Raw genomic sequence first — 20,963 nt, 5'->3', positions numbered from 1 at the left:
GTCACAGTTTGCAGAACATGAGGACGGAGAGCTTCATTCTGTGGGTGACGGATCTGATCCAGGGAAACCGGATTCAGAGATCTCTAATTTTAAATTTAAGCTTGAGAACCTCTGTGTATTGCTAGGGGAGGTTTTAGCGGCTCTGAATGACTGTAACACAGTTGCAATTCCAGAGAAATTATGTAGGCTGGATAGATACTATGCGGTGCCGGTGTGTACTGACGTTTTTCCTATACCTAAAAGGCTTACAGAAATTATTAGCAAGGAGTGGGATAGACCCGGTGTGCCTTTTTCCCCTCCTCCCATATTTAGGAAAATGTTTCCAATAGACGCCACTACACGGGACTTATGGCAGACGGTCCCTAAGGTGGAGGGAGCAGTTTCTACTTTAGCTAAGCGTACCACTATCCCGGTGGAGGATAGTTGTGCTTTTTCGGATCCAATGGATAAAAAAATTAGAAGTTTACCTTTAAGAAAATGTTTGTTCAACAAGGTTTTATCTTGCAGCCCCTTGCATGCATTGCGCCTGTCACTGCTGCTGCGGCATTCTGGTTTGAGTCTCTGGAAGAGGCCATTCACACGGCTCCATTGGATGAAATTATGGACAAGCTTAAAGCACTTAAGCTAGCTAATGCATTTGTTTCTGATGCCATTGTACATTTAACTAAACTAATGGCTAAGAACTCCGGATTCGCCATCCAGGCGCGCAGAGCGATATGGCTTAAATCCTGGTCAGCTGACGTGACTTCTAAATCTAAATTGCTTAATATTCCTTTCAAGGGGCAAACCTTATTCGGGCCCGGCTTGAAAGAAATTATCGCTGACATTACTGTAGGTAAAGGTCATACTCTTCCTCAGGACAGGCCAAATCAAAGGCCAAACAGTCTAATTTTCGTGCCTTTCGAAACTTCAAGGCAGGAGCAGCATCAACTTCCTCCGCTCCAAAACAGGAAGGAACTGTTGCTCGTTACAGACAGGCCTGGAAAACTAACCAGTCCTGGAACAAGGGCAAGCAGGCCAGAAAGCCTACTACTGCCCCTAAGACAGCATGAAGGGATGGCCCCCTATCCGGAAACGGATCTAGTGGGGGGCAGACTTTCTCTCTTCGCCCAGGCGTGGGCAAGAGATGTCCAGGATCCCTGGGCGTTGGAGATCATATCTCAGGGATATCTTCTGGACTTCAAAGCTTCTCCTCCACAAGGGAGATTTCATCTTTCAAGGTTATCAGCAAACCAAATAAAGAAAGAGGCATTTCTACGCTGTGTACAAGACCTCCTAGTAATGGGGGTGATCCACCCAGTTCCGCGGACGGAACAAGGGCAAGGTTTTTACTCAAATCTGTTTTCAAATCTGTTTGTGGTTCCCAAGAAAGAGGGAACCTTCAGACCAATCTTGGACCTAAAGATCTTAAACAAATTCCTAAGAGTTCCATCATTCAAAATGGAAACTATTCGAACTATCCTTCCCATGATCCAAGAGGGTCAGTACATGACCACAGTGGACTTAAAGGATGCCTACCTTCACATACCGATTCACAAAGATCATTATCGGTACCTAAGATTTGCCTTTCTAGACAGGCATTACCAGTTTGTAGCTCTTCACTTCGGGTTAGCTACGGCCCCGAGAATTTTTACAAAGGTTCTGGGCTCACTTCTGGCGGTTCTAAGACCGTGAGGCATAGCGGTGGCTCCGTATCTAGACGACATTCTGATACAAGCGTCAAGTTTTCAAATTGCCAAGTCTCATACAGAGATAGTTCTGGCTTTTCTGAGGTCGCATGGGTGGAAGGTGAACGTGGAAAAGAGTTCTCTATTACCACTCACAAGAGTCTCCTTCCTAGGGACTCTTATAGATTCTGTAGAGATGAAAATTTATCTGACGGAGTCCAGGTTATCAAAACTTCTAAATGCTTGCCGTGTCCTTCATTCCGTTCCACGCCCGTCAGTGGCTCAGTGCATGGAAGTAATCGGCTTAATGGTAGCGGCAATGGACATAGTGCCATTTGCGCGCCTGCATCTCAGACCGCTGCAATTATGCATGCTATGTCAGTGGAATGGGGATTACTCAGATTTGTCCCCTCTACTAAATCTGGATCAAGAGACCAGAGATTCTCTTCTCTTGTGGCTTTTTTTCGGGTCCATCTGTCCAAGGGTATGACCTTTCGCAGGCCAGATTGGACGATTGTAACAACAGATGCCCGCCTTCTAGGTTGGGGCGCAGTCTGGAACTCCCTGAAGGCTCAGGGTTCGTGGACTCAGGAGGAGAAACTCCTCCCAATAAACATTCTGGAGTTAAGAGCAATATTCAATGCCCTTCTAGCTTGGCCTCAGTTAGCAACACTGAGGTTCATCAGATTTCAGTCGGACAACATCACGACTGTGGCTTACATCAACCATCAAGGGGGAACCAGGAGTTCCCTAGCGATGTTAGAAGTCTCAAGGATAATTCGCTGGGCAGAGTCTCACTCTTGCCACCTGTCAGCGATTTACATCCCAGGCGTGGAGAACTGGGAGGCGGACTTTCTAAGTCGCCAGACTTTTCATCCGGGGGAGTGGGAACTTCATCCGGAGGTGTTCGTTTAGCTGGTTCATCGTTGGGGCAAACCAGAACTGGATCTCATGGCGTCTCGCCAGAACGCCAAGCTTCCTCGTTACGGATCCAGGTCCAGGGACCTGGGAGCGGCGCTGATAGATGCTCTAGCAGCCCCTTGGGTTTTCAACCTGGCTTATGTGTTTCCACCGTTTCCACTGCTGCCTCGACTGATTGCCAAGATCAAACAGGAGAGAGCATCGGTGATTCTGATAGCGCCTGCGTGGCCACGCAGGACCTGGTATGCAGACCTAGTGGACATGTCGTCCTGTCCACCATGGTCTCTGCCTCTGAGGCAGGACCTTCTAATACAGGGTCCTTTCAACCATCCAAATCTAAATTCTCTGAGGCTGACTGCATGGAGATTGAACGCTTGATCCTATCAAAGCGTGGCTTCTCGGAGTCAGTTATTGATACCTTAATACAGGCACGGAAGCCTGTTACCAGAAAAATTTACCATAAGATATGGCGTAAATATTTATATTGGTGCGAATCCAAGAGTTACTCATGGAGTAAGGTTAGGATTCCTAGGATATTGTCCTTTCTACAAGAGGGTTTAGAAAAGGGCTTATCTGCTAGTTCGTTAAAGGGACAGATTTCTGCTCTGTCTATTCTTTTACACAAACGTCTGGCGGAAGTTCCAGACGTCCAGGCTTTTTGTCAGGCTTTGGCTAGGATTAAGCCTGTGTTTAAGACTGTTGCTCCGCCGTGGAGCTTAAACTTGGTTCTTAAAGTTCTTCAAGGTGTTCCGTTTGAACCCCTTCATTCCATTGATATTAAGCTTTTATCTTGGAAAGTTCTGTTTTTGATGGCTATTTCCTCGGCTCGAAGAGTTTCTGAGTTATCTGCCTTACATTGTGATTCTCCTTATCTGATTTTCCATTCAGACAAGGTAGTTCTGCGTACTAAACCTGGGTTTTTGCCTAAGGTAGTTTCTAACAGGAATATCAATCAGGAGATTGTTGTTCCATCATTATGTCCTAATCCTTCTTCAAAGAAGGAACGACTTTTGCATAATCTGGACGTAGTCCGTGCCCTGAAGTTCTATTTACAGGCAACTAAAGATTTTCGTCAAACTTCTTCCCTGTTTGTCGTTTACTCTGGACAGAGGAGAGGTCAAAAAGCTTCGGCAACCTCTCTCTCCTTTTGGCTTCGTAGCATAATACGTTTAGCCTATGAGACTGCTGGACAGCAGGCCCCTGAAAGAATTACAGCTCATTCCACTAGAGCTGTGGCTTCCACCTGGGCCTTTAAGAATGAGGCCTCTGTTGAACAGATTTGCAAGGCTGCGACTTGGTCTTCGCTTCACACCTTTTCAAAATTTTACAAATTTGACACTTTTGCTTCTTCGGAGGCTGTTTTTGGGAGAAAGGTTCTACAGGCAGTGGTTCCTTCCGTTTAAGTTCCTGCCTTGTCCCTCCCATCATCCGTGTACTTTAGCTTTGGTATTGGTATCCCATAAGTAATGGATGACCCGTGGACTGAATACACTTAACAAGAGAAAACATAATTTATGCTTACCTGATAAATTTATTTCTCTTGTAGTGTATTCAGTCCACGGCCCGCCCTGTCTTTTTTTAAGGCAGATCTAAATTTTAATTAAAACTCCAGTCACCACTGCACCCTATGGTTTCTCCTTTCTTGTCTTGTTTCGGTCGAATGACTGGATATGACATGTGAGGGGAGGAGCTATATAGCAGCTCTGCTTTGGGTGATCCTCTTGCAACTTCCTGTTGGGAAGGGAATATATCCCATAAGTAATGGATGACCCGTGGACTGAATACACTACAAGAGAAATAAATTTATCAGGTAAGCATAAATGATGTTTTCTGCCATATTTGGTCGCAGGAACTTGTCATTTGTCTCTTTCTATGGATCTACAATATACTCCTATTCCATTACCTCTTCTGATATGTTTCAGTACTCGTTTGGCGTTCTACTGGTAGATGAGTTTCTGTTAAGTATCATATTGTTATCTATTTGACACTCTATAGCCTTATGTGGGTGTTTACAGTTATACATTGATTTATATATACAGCTCTTGGGACAGAATCTATATATTATTCCCCTTTTGTCAGTTTTGCAACCATTGGATTTTGGGAGCGTTTAGTTTGAATTGTTTACCGCACATCGGCCTCCGGGTATGCGCACCTCGTGTTAGCGCTCATGAGCCCTTTGGGATTGCCCACGTGTATTGTTTTTGCACGCTCTCTTGAGTGTTATTTTTTTCCACACTTCGGCTTTCGGGTTAGCCCACGTATGCCCTCTGGTACTCGCACTTCTGGTTTAGTGCGCTAATCTCTCTTATAATAGGAGTGTGTCCTGAGGCCAGGAATACTGTTGTTTTTTCAGAGGGAGGTTTTCTCTGATGACGATGATTCCTCCTCTGATGATGAACCTGATACATCCTCTTTTTTTTTTTTTTTTTTTTTTTATTTAAAATTGAACATATTTGTTCACTTTTGAAAGACGTTTTATTTACTTTAGGGGTTAAAACCCCTGAGGTTTTTCCTACTCCAGATGCTGTCTCTGAGAGAGTTTCTGGGGAATGGTCTAACCAGGTAATTCTTTTAATCCGTCTGCTAGGTTTAGGAAGTTATATCCTTTGCCTGCCTCTAATATTGAACTGTGGGAAACTATCCCAAAAGGTAGATGGGTCCATTTCCACTCTAGCTAAGCATACTACCATCCCTTTGAAAGACAGCACTTCTTTTAAGGACCCGTTATATAGGAAGATAGAATCCTTTCTTAGAAGGGCCTTTCTGCAACAGGGTATTTGTTTTGGCCTGCTATCTCTATTGCTGATGTAGCTGCTGCTGCTTCTTACTAGTCATCTAGTTTTTCAGAGCAGTGTTGTAGTGATCCTGCTAGTGAAGATTTTTTGGATTTACTTGAGTGCTAATTCCTTTAGTTGTGATGCAGTATTTGATGATATTACAATTGTCAAAAACATATCCTTGGCAGTCCTTTCTAGAAGAGCTTTATGGCTTAAGTCCTGGTCTGCTGATATGGTGTCTAAATCCAGACGTTTACCTCTTTCTTTTCAGGGGAAGAAATTGTTTGGTTCTAATTTGGATTCTATCATTTCTACTGTTACTGGATGTAAAGAGGCTTTTCTTCCTCAAGACAAAAAGTCCAAGGGGAAGTCTAAATCTTCCAATCTTTTTGTTCCTTTAGTCAGAACAAGGAACAGAAAGTTGATTCCACTCAGAACCAAAGCTCCAGTCTGGAGGCCTAGTGCTAATTGGAAGAGGCCCAAGCAAGCCAAAAAGTCCACTCATATTTCAAAGTCTGCATGAGGACTTGGTTTCAGTCTGTTATAGATCACTGGGTTCCAAATATAGCTTCACGGGGTTATCGAATAGGATTTTAGAACAAGGCCTCCAAGAGGAAGGTTTTTTCTGTCCAATGTTTCAAGGAATCTCTTAAAGGCCCAAGCCTTTTTTCAGTCTGTTTCAAATCTGGAAACTATTGGAGTGATTGTTCCATTTCCTTTGCAGGAACAGGGGATAGGATTTTATTAAAATATTTTCATTGTTTCAAAGAAAAAAGGTACTTACAGACAATTTCTGGACCTGAAAGCTCTAAACATGTTTGTTAGAATTCCCACATTCAAAATTGAAACTATTCTGTCTATTCTGCCTTTTGTTCTGCAAGGTCAGCTAATGTCCTCAATATATTAAAAGGTTGCTTATCTTCATGTTATAATCCACAGGGAACATTACCAGTTTTGGAGGTTTGCTTTTCTAGACCAGTATTTTTAGTTTGTTGCTCTACCATTTGGTCTGTCTACAGCTTCAAGAATTTTCACAAAGGTACTGTGTGCCCTATAATCTGTGATCATATCTCAGGGTATTGCAATTTTCCAAAGAGTTCTTTGGTACCTCAGAGAAGGGTTACTTTTCTTGGGTTTTAAATAGATTCAGTCTCCATGAGTCTTTCTCTGACAGATCAGAGAAGGCAAAAACTGGTGTTCGCTTGTCTGAACCTTCAGCCCCTCTCTTTTCCCTCTGTTGCTCTTTGTAAAGTACTTGGTTTCATAGTTGCAGCTTCAGATGCAATTTCATTTGCTCGATTTCACATAAGACCTCTTCAGCTTTGTATGCTTCGTCAGTAGTGCAGGGATCATACTCCGCTATCGCAAAATATTTTTTTGAATCACAGTACAAGTCAGTCTTTGACTTGGTGGCTGGATCATCAGTTCATTATTCAGAGAGCTTCTTTTGCTTGTCCTTCCTGGACTGTGATCACTACAGATGGAAGTCTTTCAGGTTGGGGAGTTGTTTGGGGGTCTCTGAGAGCACAAGGGGTTTGGGCCCCTCGGGAGGCGAGGTTGTCAATAAATGTTCTAGAAAAGGGAATCGTATCTGCGCTTTCAATCAGACAATGTCACAGCAGTGGTTTATGTCAATCATCAAGGGGGAACTCACAGTTTCCTAGCCGTGAAGAAAGTGTCTCAAATTCTTTTATGGGCAGAAGTCTTTACAGTTCATATTCCAGGAGTGAACAACTGGAAAGCAGATTTTCTCTTCACCAGGATGTGTTCCATCAGATTGTGGATCTTCGGGGTCTTCCAGAGGTAGATCTGATGCTACAGTTCACCAAATTTGCAAGGCAGTTACTTGATCTTCTTTGCATACTTACTAAATTCTACCATTTTGATGTTTTTGCTTCTTTTGAGGCAGCCTTTGAGACAAAGGTCCTTCAGGCAGTTGTCTCAGATTGATTTATTTTTGCCTGATTGTTTAATTATTATTTTTTGTTTGTGTGTGGTTGTAAAAGTAGTTTTTATTAGTGAAAATAGATGTTTCTAAATCCCACCTTTTATGTCTCATTGCTTGTGGACTCCACCGCTTGGGTATTAGTTCCCAGGAGTAATGGATCGTAGACTCTCACTACCTATATGAAAGAAAACATAATTTAGGCTTACCTGATAAATTAATTTATTTCATGTTGGTGAGAGTCCATGAGATCCCACCCTATGTTTTTGGTGTTGTTTTTTTAATTAAGCTTAACCTTTTTTTTCCTGCTCCTTTTATTGCTCTTATTGCTTTTACCTACTTCATTTTGCCTGGCTATGCATTAGACTGAGGTACCTGTGAGGTGGTTTTATAGCGTTCTTGGGGTTTTGGAATCTTTGCCTCCTCCTAGTGGTAGGAAAGGGGAATACCCAGGTGTAATGGATTGTGGACTCTCAACACCATAAAATAAATTAATTTATCAGGTAAGCATAAATTATGTTTTCTATTTCCGAGCAGCTCTATGCAAGCCTGACATCAAAAAAACATGAAACCCAATTTTTTTTCTTTCATAATTAAGACAGAGCATCAAGTTAATTTCTTTTATCTAATTTTCTTTTGTTCTCTTAGTATCCTTAGTTGAAATGCATACCTAAGTAGGCTAAGGAGCAGTAATGCACTGCTGATTGGTGTTTGCACATATATCCCTCTTGTGATTGGGTCACCTAGCTCCCAGTAGTGCATTGCCGCTCTTTCAGCAAACAATATCAAGAGAATGAAGCAAATTTGATAAGACGAGTAAACTGGAAAGTTGTTTAAAATTGTAAACTTTATCTGAATCTAAGAAGAAAGGTTTTTGGTTTCATGCCCCTTTTAACATGCGCAACGCACAACTAAACTTAGACCTATGTGAGAATGAACCCTCCTTGTTTGTGGGTTTTATCATTGTTACAAATGGGGGGGGGGGGGGGGTTTATACCTACACCCAGAGTTTATTTTCTATTTTGTGCTTTACATGGGATTTGTATCTTGATCCGCAACTTGAGAGTACTCTGACCTTTTTGGGTTTAAGATCCTTTCTAGTATTGGTGCACTTCCAGTTTGCGGACCACAGAAGTGGCCTGGAGCCTTCAGCTGTGAAGTTTGCTGCACAACACCGCTGGACTCGGGAGAAAAAAAAATGGTTCTCTGGAGTGATGAATTATGCTTCACTATCTTGCAGTATGATGGAAGAATATGGGTGTGGGGAATGCAGGGACAATGCTCCCTACCAGAATGCATTGTGCCTACTGTAAAGTTTGGTGGGGGAGGGACAGTGATCTGGGGCTACTTTTCAGGGTTTGCGCTAGGCTCCCTTAGTTCCAGTGAAGTGTCCTCTTAATAATACAGGATACAAAGACATTTTAGACAATTGGGTGATTCTAACCTTGTCACACCAGTTTGGAGAAGGCCCATTCCGGTTCCAGCATGACTGTGCCCCTGTGTACAAAGAGAAGTGTAAGAAGACAGGTTTGGTGTGGAGGAACTCGATTGGCCTTCAGAGACCCTTAGACACAACTCCATTGAACACTTTTGGGATGAATTGGAACACAGATTGCAAGCCAGACCTTCTTATCCAACATCAGTGCCTTACCTCACAAATTCTCTTTTGGCTGAATGGGCACAGTCTCCAACAGACACACTCCAAAATCTTGCGGAAAGCCTTCCCAGCAGAGTGGCAACTATTATGGCTGCGAAGGGGGACCAACTCTAAGTTAATGCCCATGGTTTTGGATTGGGATGTCCAACAAAGTCATATAGTTGTGATTTCCAGGCGTTTTGACAAGGATCCCTTGTCTTCTCTGTTTACTTTATAGAGACGCTGGGACCAGAAGCCTTATATTTAGAATTGAAACGTCAACTTGGACTCTTTGTTTCTTTTCTAGAATCCCCTTTTGCAAGTAAGGGTGAAAGTGTATCCGCTATTGCTGCTTTAAATGCAACATTGTTTTTATGTGTTTTCAACTTTTTATGTATGTATTGAATTTTTTGCATTTCATTCTTTTTTTTTACATCGCTATAACGATTTTATTGTTTTGAGATCATAAGGAAATATTTAAATTTAAGGGAATCAAGTTTTTGATACTACGCAGATATATTAGCGTTTGCTGACATGAACATAGATCATTAACGCGATATTAAACATAGATCAGAAAAAGCGATATTATAATTATCTTGAAAGAGTTTGAGATATAGTGGACTTAATTAGTACGCATCTTACAACTAAGAGTTCTTTGTTTTGAAACCAACGTCTATATAATAGTAGTTTATGCATATATTTATATACAATCTATTTCAGACATAGATGTCAGCATAATATTGACACAATTATAGGAAGTTAACTAAGTAGCTGTTATAATACACATGTGGGATCTTTGATTGCGCACCTATACTGCAGGTTGGGAACTATTCTTTGGATTTCAGATTTGACACAACGCAGTTGCATAGTGACTTTGCTAGTTGGACATTGCGTCAAAATTTAAAATAATTGGATTATTATCTTTAGCCTTAGAATATACAATATTTGTGTTTGACTTATTTGGATTGGAGAGTTTTAGTGAATATAGGCAACAAATAGTCTCAGTTGATACCTGCATATATTAAGCCACCTATTGGCGCCACAGAGTCTTTTAACTTTTATCATGAATTTAGATTTAAGGAAATAGTTTGGAAATTTGTCTGTAGGTATTTATTGAGGAGATATATCTATCTGTAGGCATTATATAGGTATACATATTAGCGCTGGTACACATCTCTTTATTCTGTCTGATTGCCAGGCGTCCACATAGTCTTGGCCATATAGTTAGGGTTGCCACCTCGGCCATGTTTTCCTGGACACTTGAATAGTGCTGTTCAATGTCACTATTTTGGTGCTATCCAGGGTTGAAATTCATGTTCCTCCCTGCACACCCTGGAGCATGTATAACTCATAAGTGTCCAGGAAAACGTGGCCGAGGTGGCAACCCTACATATAGTGTATGTAGATTAATATATCACTGTTTGTAGCCAGGTGTGACTTTATTAACAAATCACAATAAGAAGCTTTCTGAATTAGATCAAAAGGACAGTCTACTTGAAAATGTTTATTGTTTAAAAAGATAGACAATGTTATATATGACAAACATGAACTAGCACGGTCTAACTGAAAAACTGTCAAAATGCACTTAGATAAGAGGCGGCCTTCAAGGGCTTAGAAATTAGCATGTTTGCCTCCATAGGTTTAGCTTTCAACATAGAATACCAAGAGAACAAAGCTACATGCCCTATCTGAATCATGGAAGTTTAATTTTGAATAGACTGCCCATTTAAGTAATTAATTATGGTGAACAGATGAGGCAAATAACCAGCTGTTATGAATATCTTATAATTTTGTGCATTAAGGCATTATTACATTGTAAACATAAATCCTACATTTCCCCTATTTAGTTTAGATATTCCATTAAAGTACAGGTATCCACTGTTGTATAGTAAGAGAGAGTCAGAGAGTCTATAGGTAATTTAATGGTAAATAAATCTTAAATCCTTTTGCAAAAACATACGAAATGTGATGTACAGGTGACAATAGGTAATACGGTTGCAATTATTCAGGACACAGGTCCCTTCATTAGTACTGCGTGAATGAAATTCAGTTATTTCCCAGGCCTTAATGCTGTCGATATACTGTATGTGACAAGATTTGCTTGCCACCAGAAACTTGCATTTGTCTGCTGGTATAACAAGGCTTACATGAGCTAAAATGCTGAATGTGTAGTGACCCTGTGTAGAGCCTTGTCATTACTTAGGGCACTTGGATGTGTGGTACACCTGATATTGCTCAATTGGGCGGCTTATTAACCCAGCGGTATTCTAAGTAATGGCCAAGTGTAAGTAGCTGCGTGTATCTACATTCCAAATCATTTGGACTATTCAGCTGAATTGTGTATGTTTCTGTAGTGCTTTCACAGCTGTGGAATATGAACTTTGATAAATCTCCTTGTTAGAATAATACAGAAATTTACTTGATCTTTATCTCCATATTACAGACAGCTGCCCCTTTTTTTCACTGCAGAATAAAATAACAAACTGCTGCAATATAATTGTCTTGGTAAAACAGGTGAACACTGTTCTACTGCTTGTATATTAGATTATAGTGTTGTATAGCTCCCCCTAGTGGTATATTTGCTGTTTATTTTGCTGTTGGTGATAGTTGACAGTTAAAGGGAGATTAAAAGGGATGATTAAGCCAAAATTAAACTTTCATGATTCAGATGGAATTTTAAAACATTTTCCAATTTATTCTTAAATGTCTTTAGCTCTCTATTAGCAGTGTTTGCGACACTGTATCACATTGATAAAGTAATTGTTGCTAACACATCTACTATAGAGTGCTAAAAATGTGTGCACACTCCTGACATCCTGTGAGCCTAGCTAGACTTGCTCTTCAACAAAGGATACCAAGAGAATAAAGAAATCTGATAATAGAAGTAAACTAGAAAAATTGTTTTCAAATTGCATGCTCTTTTTGAATCATGAAAGTTTTTAATTTTGACTTTACTCTCTATTTTAAGTAATTCCTGTATGTATTTACATTGTATAGCAGCAATAAATTTCTGAGAAGTTCAGGGGCATACTCCTTGAAAATCTTGTTTGATATGTTTATCTCTTTTGTTGGGGAACAGGTAGGAAGGAACAGCTGCACTGATCAACCTATCACTGTGCGGTATCAGGGTTATGAATTTTGCTAAGTGTTCTGTAGGCTTTGTGAGTGCAGTTACAGAAAAAGGAGGCAGAATAAATTATTTTAAATACACTGCAAAACAAACACCTTTTACAGGGAATTCTATTTTGAAAATTATGCTTTTCATTTGCAGTTTTATTTTTTAAATTTATTTTAAGAGGCAATTCCGCTCCCATTTGTATTGCACTAAAAATAATATAGTAATGTGTACGTCTGTATATATATTTTTTCCATTAGTGCAATGCATTTTTTTAAATCCAGATGCATTATGGTTAATGTTCCCCGAATCCCCAGTTTAGGTAAACTATTGGCTAGGGATTTTCAATTCTAGTCCTCAGGTCCTGCTAACAGTCCACATTTTCAGCATATCTGAACTAGAGCACAGGTGAAATCATTTGCTGATCAGTAACCATGGTTAGTAACCTGCTTTCAACTATGTTAGAAGGACAGCAAAGTAAAAATTAACCTTTCATGAACTTTTAGATAGATTTAAATAAAGTTGTTTAACATTACATGCTCTATTATCTAATTTATTATCTAATTTACTTTGTTCTCTTGTATGCTTTGTTGGAAAGCACACCTAGGTAGGCTTAGAAGCAACACTGCACTACTTGGGGGGATAGCTGCTAATTGGTGGTGCATGTATATGTGTCTTGTCATTGGCTAACCCAAAGTGTTCAGCTAGCTCCCAGTAGTTCACTGCTTCAACAAATGATACCATGAGAATAAAGCACATTTAGTAGAAGTAAATTGGAAAATTACTTAAAGGGATACTGAACCCAAATTCTTTCTTTCATGGTTCAGACAGAGTATGTAATTTTAATCAACTTTCTAATTTACTCCTATTATCAATTTTTATTTGTTCTCTTGCTATCTTTATTTTAAAAGCAGGAATGTAAATCTTAGCAGCCAGCCCATTTTAGGTTCAGCACCATGGATAGCGCTTGCTTATTGTAGACTTACATTTACCCACCAATAACCAAGCATAACCCAGGTTCTCAACCAAAAATGGGCCGGCTCCTATGCATCACATTCCTGCTTTTAAATAAAGATAGCAAGAAAAATTGATAATAGAAGTAAATTAGAAAGTTGCTTATAGTTGCCTGCTCTATCTGAATCATGTAAGAAAAAACATTGGGTTTAGTGTCCCTTTAACACTGTATGCTCAATCTGAATCATGGCATATACGTTTTTCTTTATGTGTATTGTAGTGTATATATCATAGTGTGTGTGTATGTATATATATATATGTTAATGAATTACACAATGAGTTATTTTCTCTATATTTTGTGTGTAGTGGAGGATTTTAAACTCGCCTTTTACCTCCCCCTAATTTTAAATGTTGTTGTATTTTGCCCGAAATCAACTTCACCCAGCAGTGATTCAAACCTTCTCCCAGCTGATGAGTAGCAATAACTATGAAACAGTCTGTCCTGGGATGGTTATGAATCACTGCACTAACCCTAGCTAAGCTTATAAGCTGTGTGAACAGCGATGCTTTGGCGTAAAGGGAATCTGCTGAAAAGCAGACTTGAAGTAAAAAGGTGTGTCATTGTGAACCTAATTTGCATATCTTACCCAGAATCCTTTGCTGCATTGGAAACAATGTAATTCAGAGGTTTTCTGTAAGGTCAGGGTATCCAGGATAGAAGGGACTTGCCGCTAGTTCCTTAAAGGGACAGATTTCGGCTCTATCTGTGTTGTTACACAAGCAACTCGCTGAGCTTCCTAATATACAGTCTTTTGTTCAGGCTCTATCCAGGATCAGGCCTGTATTTAGACATTCTGCTCTTCTTTGGAGTTTGAATCTGGTTCTTAGGGTTTTGCAGAGGGCTCCGTTTGAGCCTATGCATTCTCTTGACATTAATATTCTGTCTTGGAAGGTTCTTTTTCTACTTTCAATTGCCTCGGCACGCTGAGTGTCTGAGTTGGCGGCCTTGCAATGTGAGCCTCCTTACCTGGTTTTTCATGCCGATAGGCTGTCCTTCGCACTGGGTTGGGATTTCTCCCCAAGTTGTGTCTGATCTCAACATTAATCAGGAGATTGTAGTTCCTTCCTCGTGTCCTAACCCTTCTTCTTCAAAGGAACGGTTACTTCATAACTTGGATGTGGTTCGAGCTTTGAAATTTTATCTTCAGTCTACGAAGGATTTCAGACCGACTTCAGCATTGTTTGTTGTCTATTCGGGGAAGCGCAAAGGGCAGAAGACTTCTTCCACTTCCCTATCTTTTTGGCTGAGGAGCATGATTTGCTTGGCTTATGAGACAGCAGGAAATAAGCCTCCTCTTAGGATTACGGCTCACTCAACTAGAGCTGTGGCTTCTTTTTGGGCCTTCAAGAATGAGGCCTCTATAGAGCAGATTTGTAGGGCGGCTACCTGGTCCTCCTTACATACTTTTTCAAAGTTTTACAAATTTAACGTTTTTGCTTCAGCTGAAGCAGCTTTTGGGGGAGAGGTTTTGCAGGCTGTAGTGCCCTCAGACTAGGGTCCGCTTCTTTTTTCCCCTCCCGTTCAGTGTCCTCTAGAGATTGGGTGTTTGTTTCCCACAAGTAATGAATGAAGCCGTGGACTCTCCTTGTATTAAGATGGAAAACATAAATTATGCTTACCTGATAATTTCATTTCCATCTGTACGAGAAGAGTCCACGGCTCCGCCCAGTTCTCCGTTGGGTGGATCTAAGTTTCTTTTGTTTTTTCTTCTGGCACCATTTAGACCCTGATATTTCTCCTACTGTTTCTTGTTCCTGTCAGGGTGCCAGGAATCATACTGAGACGAGAAGTGCAAAAATAATCACACCTTTATTAATAACAAAAAATAATAAAAAGTCCACAAGTCAAATAACAAGCCAGGAGTCAAAACCAGAGCTGGTAGTCAGACAAAGCCGAGTCAGGAACAAGGAAAACAGCAGAGTCAGGAACAAGCCAGGGATCAGGAACCAGGAAGGACATCAGACAGCCAGGTAATACACAGGAACTCTCACAAACAGGTCTGAGACAATGCAAAGGCAAAGCAAACTGAACAGAGGCCCTTTAAATAATAAGTGATGACATCACAATTCTAAGACTGCATCCTGTCTCACACAGATGATGCACACCAGTCTGGCCATAAAAGGAAGTGCAGGAAATGAGCAGCATCCCCCACAATGCACCATAGTCAGCAAGAGAGGTGAGTAAAATGGCTGCCAGCAGCACATAACAAACAAAACAGGGAAAAAACCCTGACAGTTCCCTCCGCAGAATGACTTGGGGATGAGGGGAGTGGGGGAGGTATTTAAGCCTTTGGCTGGGGTGTCTTTGCCTCCTCCTGGTGGCCAGGTTTTGTATTTCCCACAAGTAATGAATGAAGCCGTGGACTCTCCTCGTACAGATGGAAATGAAATTATCAGGTAAGCATAATTTATGTTTTCTTCAGTATGGCTTGGAGAAGGGTCTGTCGGCTAGTTCTCTTAAGGGTCAGATTTCTGCTCTGTCTGTTTTGTTACATAAGAAACTGGCATGTTTGTCAGATGTTCAGTCATTTGTTCAAGCTATTGCAAGAATTAGACCTGTTTTTAAACCTATTGCTCCTCCTTGGAGCCTTAATCTTGTTCTTAGAGTTCTAAGTTTGAGCCTATGCATGCTATTTATGTTAAGCTTCTAACTTGGAAGGTTTTGTTCCTGTTAGCTATTCCTTCTGCTCGTGGGGTTTCTGAGCTGATCTTCAATGTGACCCGTCTTTTCTGGTGTTTCATGTGGATAAGGCTGTTCTGTGGACAAAGATGGGGTTTTTACCTAAGGTTGTTTCAACTAAAAATATTAATCAAGAAATTGTTGTCCCAATCCTCCTTCCTCTAAGGAGAGGTTGTTGCATAATCTGGATGTGGTTAGAGCAGTGTCTTCTTCCTGGGCCGTCAAGAATCAGACTTCATTCAAAAAGATATGTAAGGCTGCTACTTGGTCCTCATTGCATACATTCAAAAATTTTACAGTTTCAATGTTTTTGCCTCAGCTGAGGCGTCTTTTGGGAGAAAGTTTCTTCAAGCCGTGGTGCCTAGTACTTAGGACTGCCTTCCCTAGCTTTCCCTCCCTAACCTTTTCGTGGACTCCACAGCTTGGGTATTAGTTTACCATAAATTATGATGAATTTGTGGACTCTCACTGCCATTAGAAAGAAAACATAATTTATGCTTACCTGATAAAAAACTATTTTCTTTCTTGGCAGTGAGAGTCCGCAACCCACCCTTAATTTTGTAGTGGCGACAGTATTTTGGCACCTCTGTACCCCTTTTATCTCTCTACTTTTCCTTATCCTCTGCTTGAACTATTGTGAGGGTAGGAGAAGTGGGAGGGATATTTAATGCTTTGTTTGGGGTGTCTTTGCCTCCCCCTGGTGGCCAGGTGAATACAGGGGTATGGAGGGGTAATTAAATAAGAGGGGGCAGAATTTGCAAAAATACAATATTTGAGACGCAGCTCCACATTAATAATTTTGGCAGCTACTTCAACAGCAAAATCAACTCCATCAGAAATAAAATCGGCTCACAACATACTACCGGTCTCCCACCCCCCCAAAAGCTCACACTTATCCAAAACCCACATAGCCAAAAATGTAGCTCTTTTGTCCCTGTTACAGAGGAAGAAGTTTTTGCTCTTATACTATCCTCTCACCTCACTACCTGTCCCCTCGACCCCATCCCCTCACAGCTACTCCCCTCCCCCTCTTCTACCCTTACCCCTATACTCACACACATCTTCAATCTCTCCCTCAGAACTGGTATATTTCCCTCATCTCTTAAACATGCACTGGTCACACCTATCCTCAAAAAACCTTCTCTCTATCCAACCTCCCCATCCAACTACCGCCCTATTTCCCTACTCCCTCTTGCCTCAAAGCTTCTTGAAAAGCTAGTATATGCAAGTCTATCACATTTCCTTACATTAAACTCCCTCCTTTACCCACTGCAATCTGGATTTTGCCCCCTACACTCCACAGAGACAGCAATTGTTAAGGTTACTAACGACCTACTTACAGCAAAATCCAAAGGCCACTTCTCTCTACTTATCCTCCTTGATCTGTATCCAGCCTTTGATATTGTTGACCACCCTCTTTTGCTCCAAGCCCTCCATTCCTTCAGCATCTGCAACACAGATCTCTTGTGGTTCTCTTCCTGTCTAACCGTACCTTTAGTGTAGCCTTCTCTGGGGCATCCTCTGCCCTGTTACCTCTTTCTGTTGGGGTACCGCAAGGCTCTGTCCTCGGCCACCTCCTCTTCTCAAGCTACACGTCCTCATTAGGTTCCTTAATAAAGTCCCTCGGGTTTCATTATCATTTGTATGCTGATGACACCCAAATCTACCTCTCTTCACCAAAGCTATTTCCTACTTGCTAACCTGTGTCACTAACTGTCTCTCTCATATCTCATCTTGGATGTCCTCTCACTACCGCAAGCTAAATCTCTCTAAAACTGAGCTCCTTATTTCCCCCACCCGCCATTTCTCTATAACTGTTGATAACTCCATCATTACCCCAACCCCACATGCCCGATGTCTTGGGGGTCACACTTGACTCAGATCTATCTTTCACTCCTCACATTCAGTCCTTGGCTAAAGCCTGCCGCTTCCACCTTAAAAACATCTCTAAAATTAGACATTTCCTTACACAAGACACAACTAAGATTTGAATCCACTCTCATCCTTTCCCGCCTCAACTACTGCAACTCCATCCTCTCTGGTCTCCCAAGCTGCTGCCTAGCTCCTTTACAATCCATAATGAACGCCTATGCCAGGCTCATCTTCCTTACACGTCGCTCTTCGTCTGCTGCACCTCTCTGCCAATCCGTTCACTGGCTTCCTCTTGCCTCCTGGATTAAACACAACATTCTCACTCTGACACACAAAGCCCTCAACTGCACTGCTACATCTCAAACCTTTTCTCCAGATACTCTCCCTCCTGTCCCCTTCGCTCCGCTCATGATCTCCTCCTCTCCTCCTCTCTTGTTACCTCCTCACATTCCCGTTTACAAGATTTTTCCAGACTGGCTCTTATGGAACTCTCTGCCTCGCTCCACAAGACTCTCCCCTAATTTTGAAAGCTTCAAACGCTCCCTGAAGACTCTACTATTCAAGGATGAATACAACCTACACTATACTTCCTATCTCCACTGCTATCCCATTAACCCCATAGCTTGTAAGCCTACGAGCCCAGCTGTTTGTAGTTCACATTCATAAGAGCCAACTACAACAGTGCAGCTCTTGGCAGGGTCCTGTACCCACTTGACCCCTGTAAATGTTATTTTTATATACCACCTATGTTCATAGTGCTGCAGAATCTATTGGCTGTCTACAAATACCTGATAATAATAATAAGTTTACATAAGTCCGTCAATTTTTTGAAAGAAAGAGTCAAGAAAAAGATAAACAGAAAAGAAGACCTTTTATATATTATCACTCCATCTGTCTATCTACATAGATAATAATCATATTGTAATGTGATATATGGCTCATTAAGTTTACTATTGAAAAAAAAGCGGTACTTAAAGAAATCCTAGAAACAGAACAAAATCGAACACAAAAAATTAAGACGACCTGTCCACACTCATTTCTGAAATCTAATAGCTAAGACCCTGATAAGATTAGTGGTGTATTCCAAAATCTAGGGGATTTGTTTTAGTATGCTTTAACTATTCTTTCCTTGGTTCTACATTGGTCTCCTAAAGGGGGGGGGGGGGGGGGAGTCAGTTTTTCTTTTAAGATATTGTTCCCATGTATTGGACATTTCTGCATACATATCCAATTGGGAGTTTGTAAAATAAAAGTATTCCTCTAATTACAGAAACTCTGAAACTCATCGAACTCACATTATTAAAGATGGGACCTCTTTGCTTTTCCAATTCTTAGCTATTAAATATTTAGCACTATTATGATATATAATAATTTTAGATAGGGTTTATGCTTAAAGTAATGGTAAACTCTCCCCTTTTTAAAATCAGATCTGGAATGTTAGTGATATTTTAGATGGAGTTTCATTCACCATTTGTAATGAAAATATACTATAACTTTTTAATATACAGTAGATATGAAATTCAAATACCCCACACACTTCAAAAGTCAATTTTTCTGTGAGCTATCAGTTTGAATCAGTGCTATAGCTGCAAAAATAGTGCCATATGGGGAGAGCGCTGATTGGACAACAATTCAAATAATTAGCTCACAGAAAAATTGACGTTTGGGTGGAGGAGTGCGGGTAATTTGAATTTCAAATCTATATTAAAAAGTAAGTTATAGCTCAACTTTACATTATAACTGATGAATGGAACTCCATCTAAAATATCACTAACAGTCCGGATCTGAATTTTAAAAAGGGAAGAGTTTTCCATCACTTTAAGTTTAGGAGGTTTATTCAGCAACCACAGCAAGGGGTCCAATGGGAATTGCTTGTTCAGTTTAATTTCTATTTCTGATATGATGGTTCTCCAAAAGTTTTGAACTGAATTGCACCACAACCACATATGAGCCATTTTACTACCCCTATGACCGCATCTCCAACATTTATTTGAAGTAGGAGTTGTTTTTTTGTAATGTAATGGGGCTGCAATAAAGATCAGTGCTGTTTAATGTGGGGACCGACCCTTTTATTTTAGTAAGAAATAATGCAGGAACATTGTATTTGTGTCAAGCACTGTCTTAGATGGTTTAGTGTCCTTTTAATACCAACCAATTCCTGAGCAAAGTTTTACTTACTCAATTTAGTTTCTCCCAGTATGATTATATAAGTTGGTGCACACTTTTACTTCATATCATATGGGGAAACACTTTTCAACAAGAAGGATATATTAATTATTTCACCTGTTTGTGGTTTATTTGATAGAATGTACTGAATGCTTAAAGCCATATGTCGGGATGACCACTAGGGATGTACATGGATACGTACAGGTTATAATTCATATTCAACATTGTAACAGAATTTCATAGATCTACATAAAAAAGAACTAGTACACTTAAAAGGAATGCAGTAGAATGTTTTCATTGTCATTGGGGGTAATAGACAAATGATCCTTGAGAGAGGAGATTTATATGATTTATAAGCATAAAACACAAGTTCCACAGGGTTTCAACTCACAGTATGATATAACCAACCAATGGGAGTAGAATACACACTAATAGATAAGCCAGTGTGATTAACTATCCTCTTAAATTAATGTTCTTTTGTACACTATTGTTATATTGGGATTATTGTTTTCCATATGTGACAACTTGTGAGAACTTTAAGAAACCTTGCCCTATAATTGGGCTCAGATTTATTGTACCTATTGCTTTTGATATCCATTTGTAATCCATTTATTTATACACTTTGCCCACTATTGTGTTTATAAATGTAAAGTGTCGCATAGTTTGGATTGGCACACCAAGAGTTAAGGGATATCAATATTTCTTTTGACCGATAGTTGAGGGTTTAACACTTTTTAAACACAACCTCTAGGATCTATGAATAGGGCTATATCAGCCGAACCGCGGTAGATTGTTTTACTTATACCTTGGTGAATGCTTCCTGTCTGTAGTTTTAACTATGTTTGGATTAAACTTAGCTATTATTTTTCTTATTATATTGTTGTGCTCCGTCTTTTTCTTCCATTTTTATACATCTGGGATTGAACATCGCCTTATTACACTGCTATTTCTGTCTCCTTAGGACAAACATGTAGGACTAAGAAGAAGTGACTCTGTTCTCTTGTATTTAATACCAAGCATCCCTGAGCTTGTTTCTCTGGGGATTGCATGTTGCCTTATTGCTCTTCTGCTTGTCTCTTTATAGGACGCACATGCAGGACCTACAAGAGGTCACTCAGGATCTTCACTATGAAAACTTCCGATCAGAGAGACTAAAGCGCACTGGCAAGT

At 40.4% G+C, this 20,963-nt stretch overlaps 1 protein-coding gene across 1 annotated transcript in view; it reads left to right on the top strand.

The window, feature by feature from the left end:
* LOC128646974 (septin-2A) overlaps positions 1-20,963 on the top strand; it is a gene marked incomplete in the record, with an annotated part of 243,084 nt that overhangs the window by 163,857 nt on the left and 58,264 nt on the right. The window contains 1 exon segment of the mRNA XM_053699786.1: positions 20,878-20,961. Coding sequence (XP_053555761.1) covers positions 20,878-20,961 — 84 coding nt within the window.

Source organism: Bombina bombina, chromosome 2 (genome assembly GCF_027579735.1).
Source record: "Bombina bombina isolate aBomBom1 chromosome 2, aBomBom1.pri, whole genome shotgun sequence".
In the NCBI taxonomy this organism is placed as follows: Eukaryota; Metazoa; Chordata; class Amphibia; order Anura; family Bombinatoridae; genus Bombina; species Bombina bombina.
Note: the sequence above shows the minus strand (reverse complement) of the source record. Positions and strands in the feature narration are given on the sequence as shown.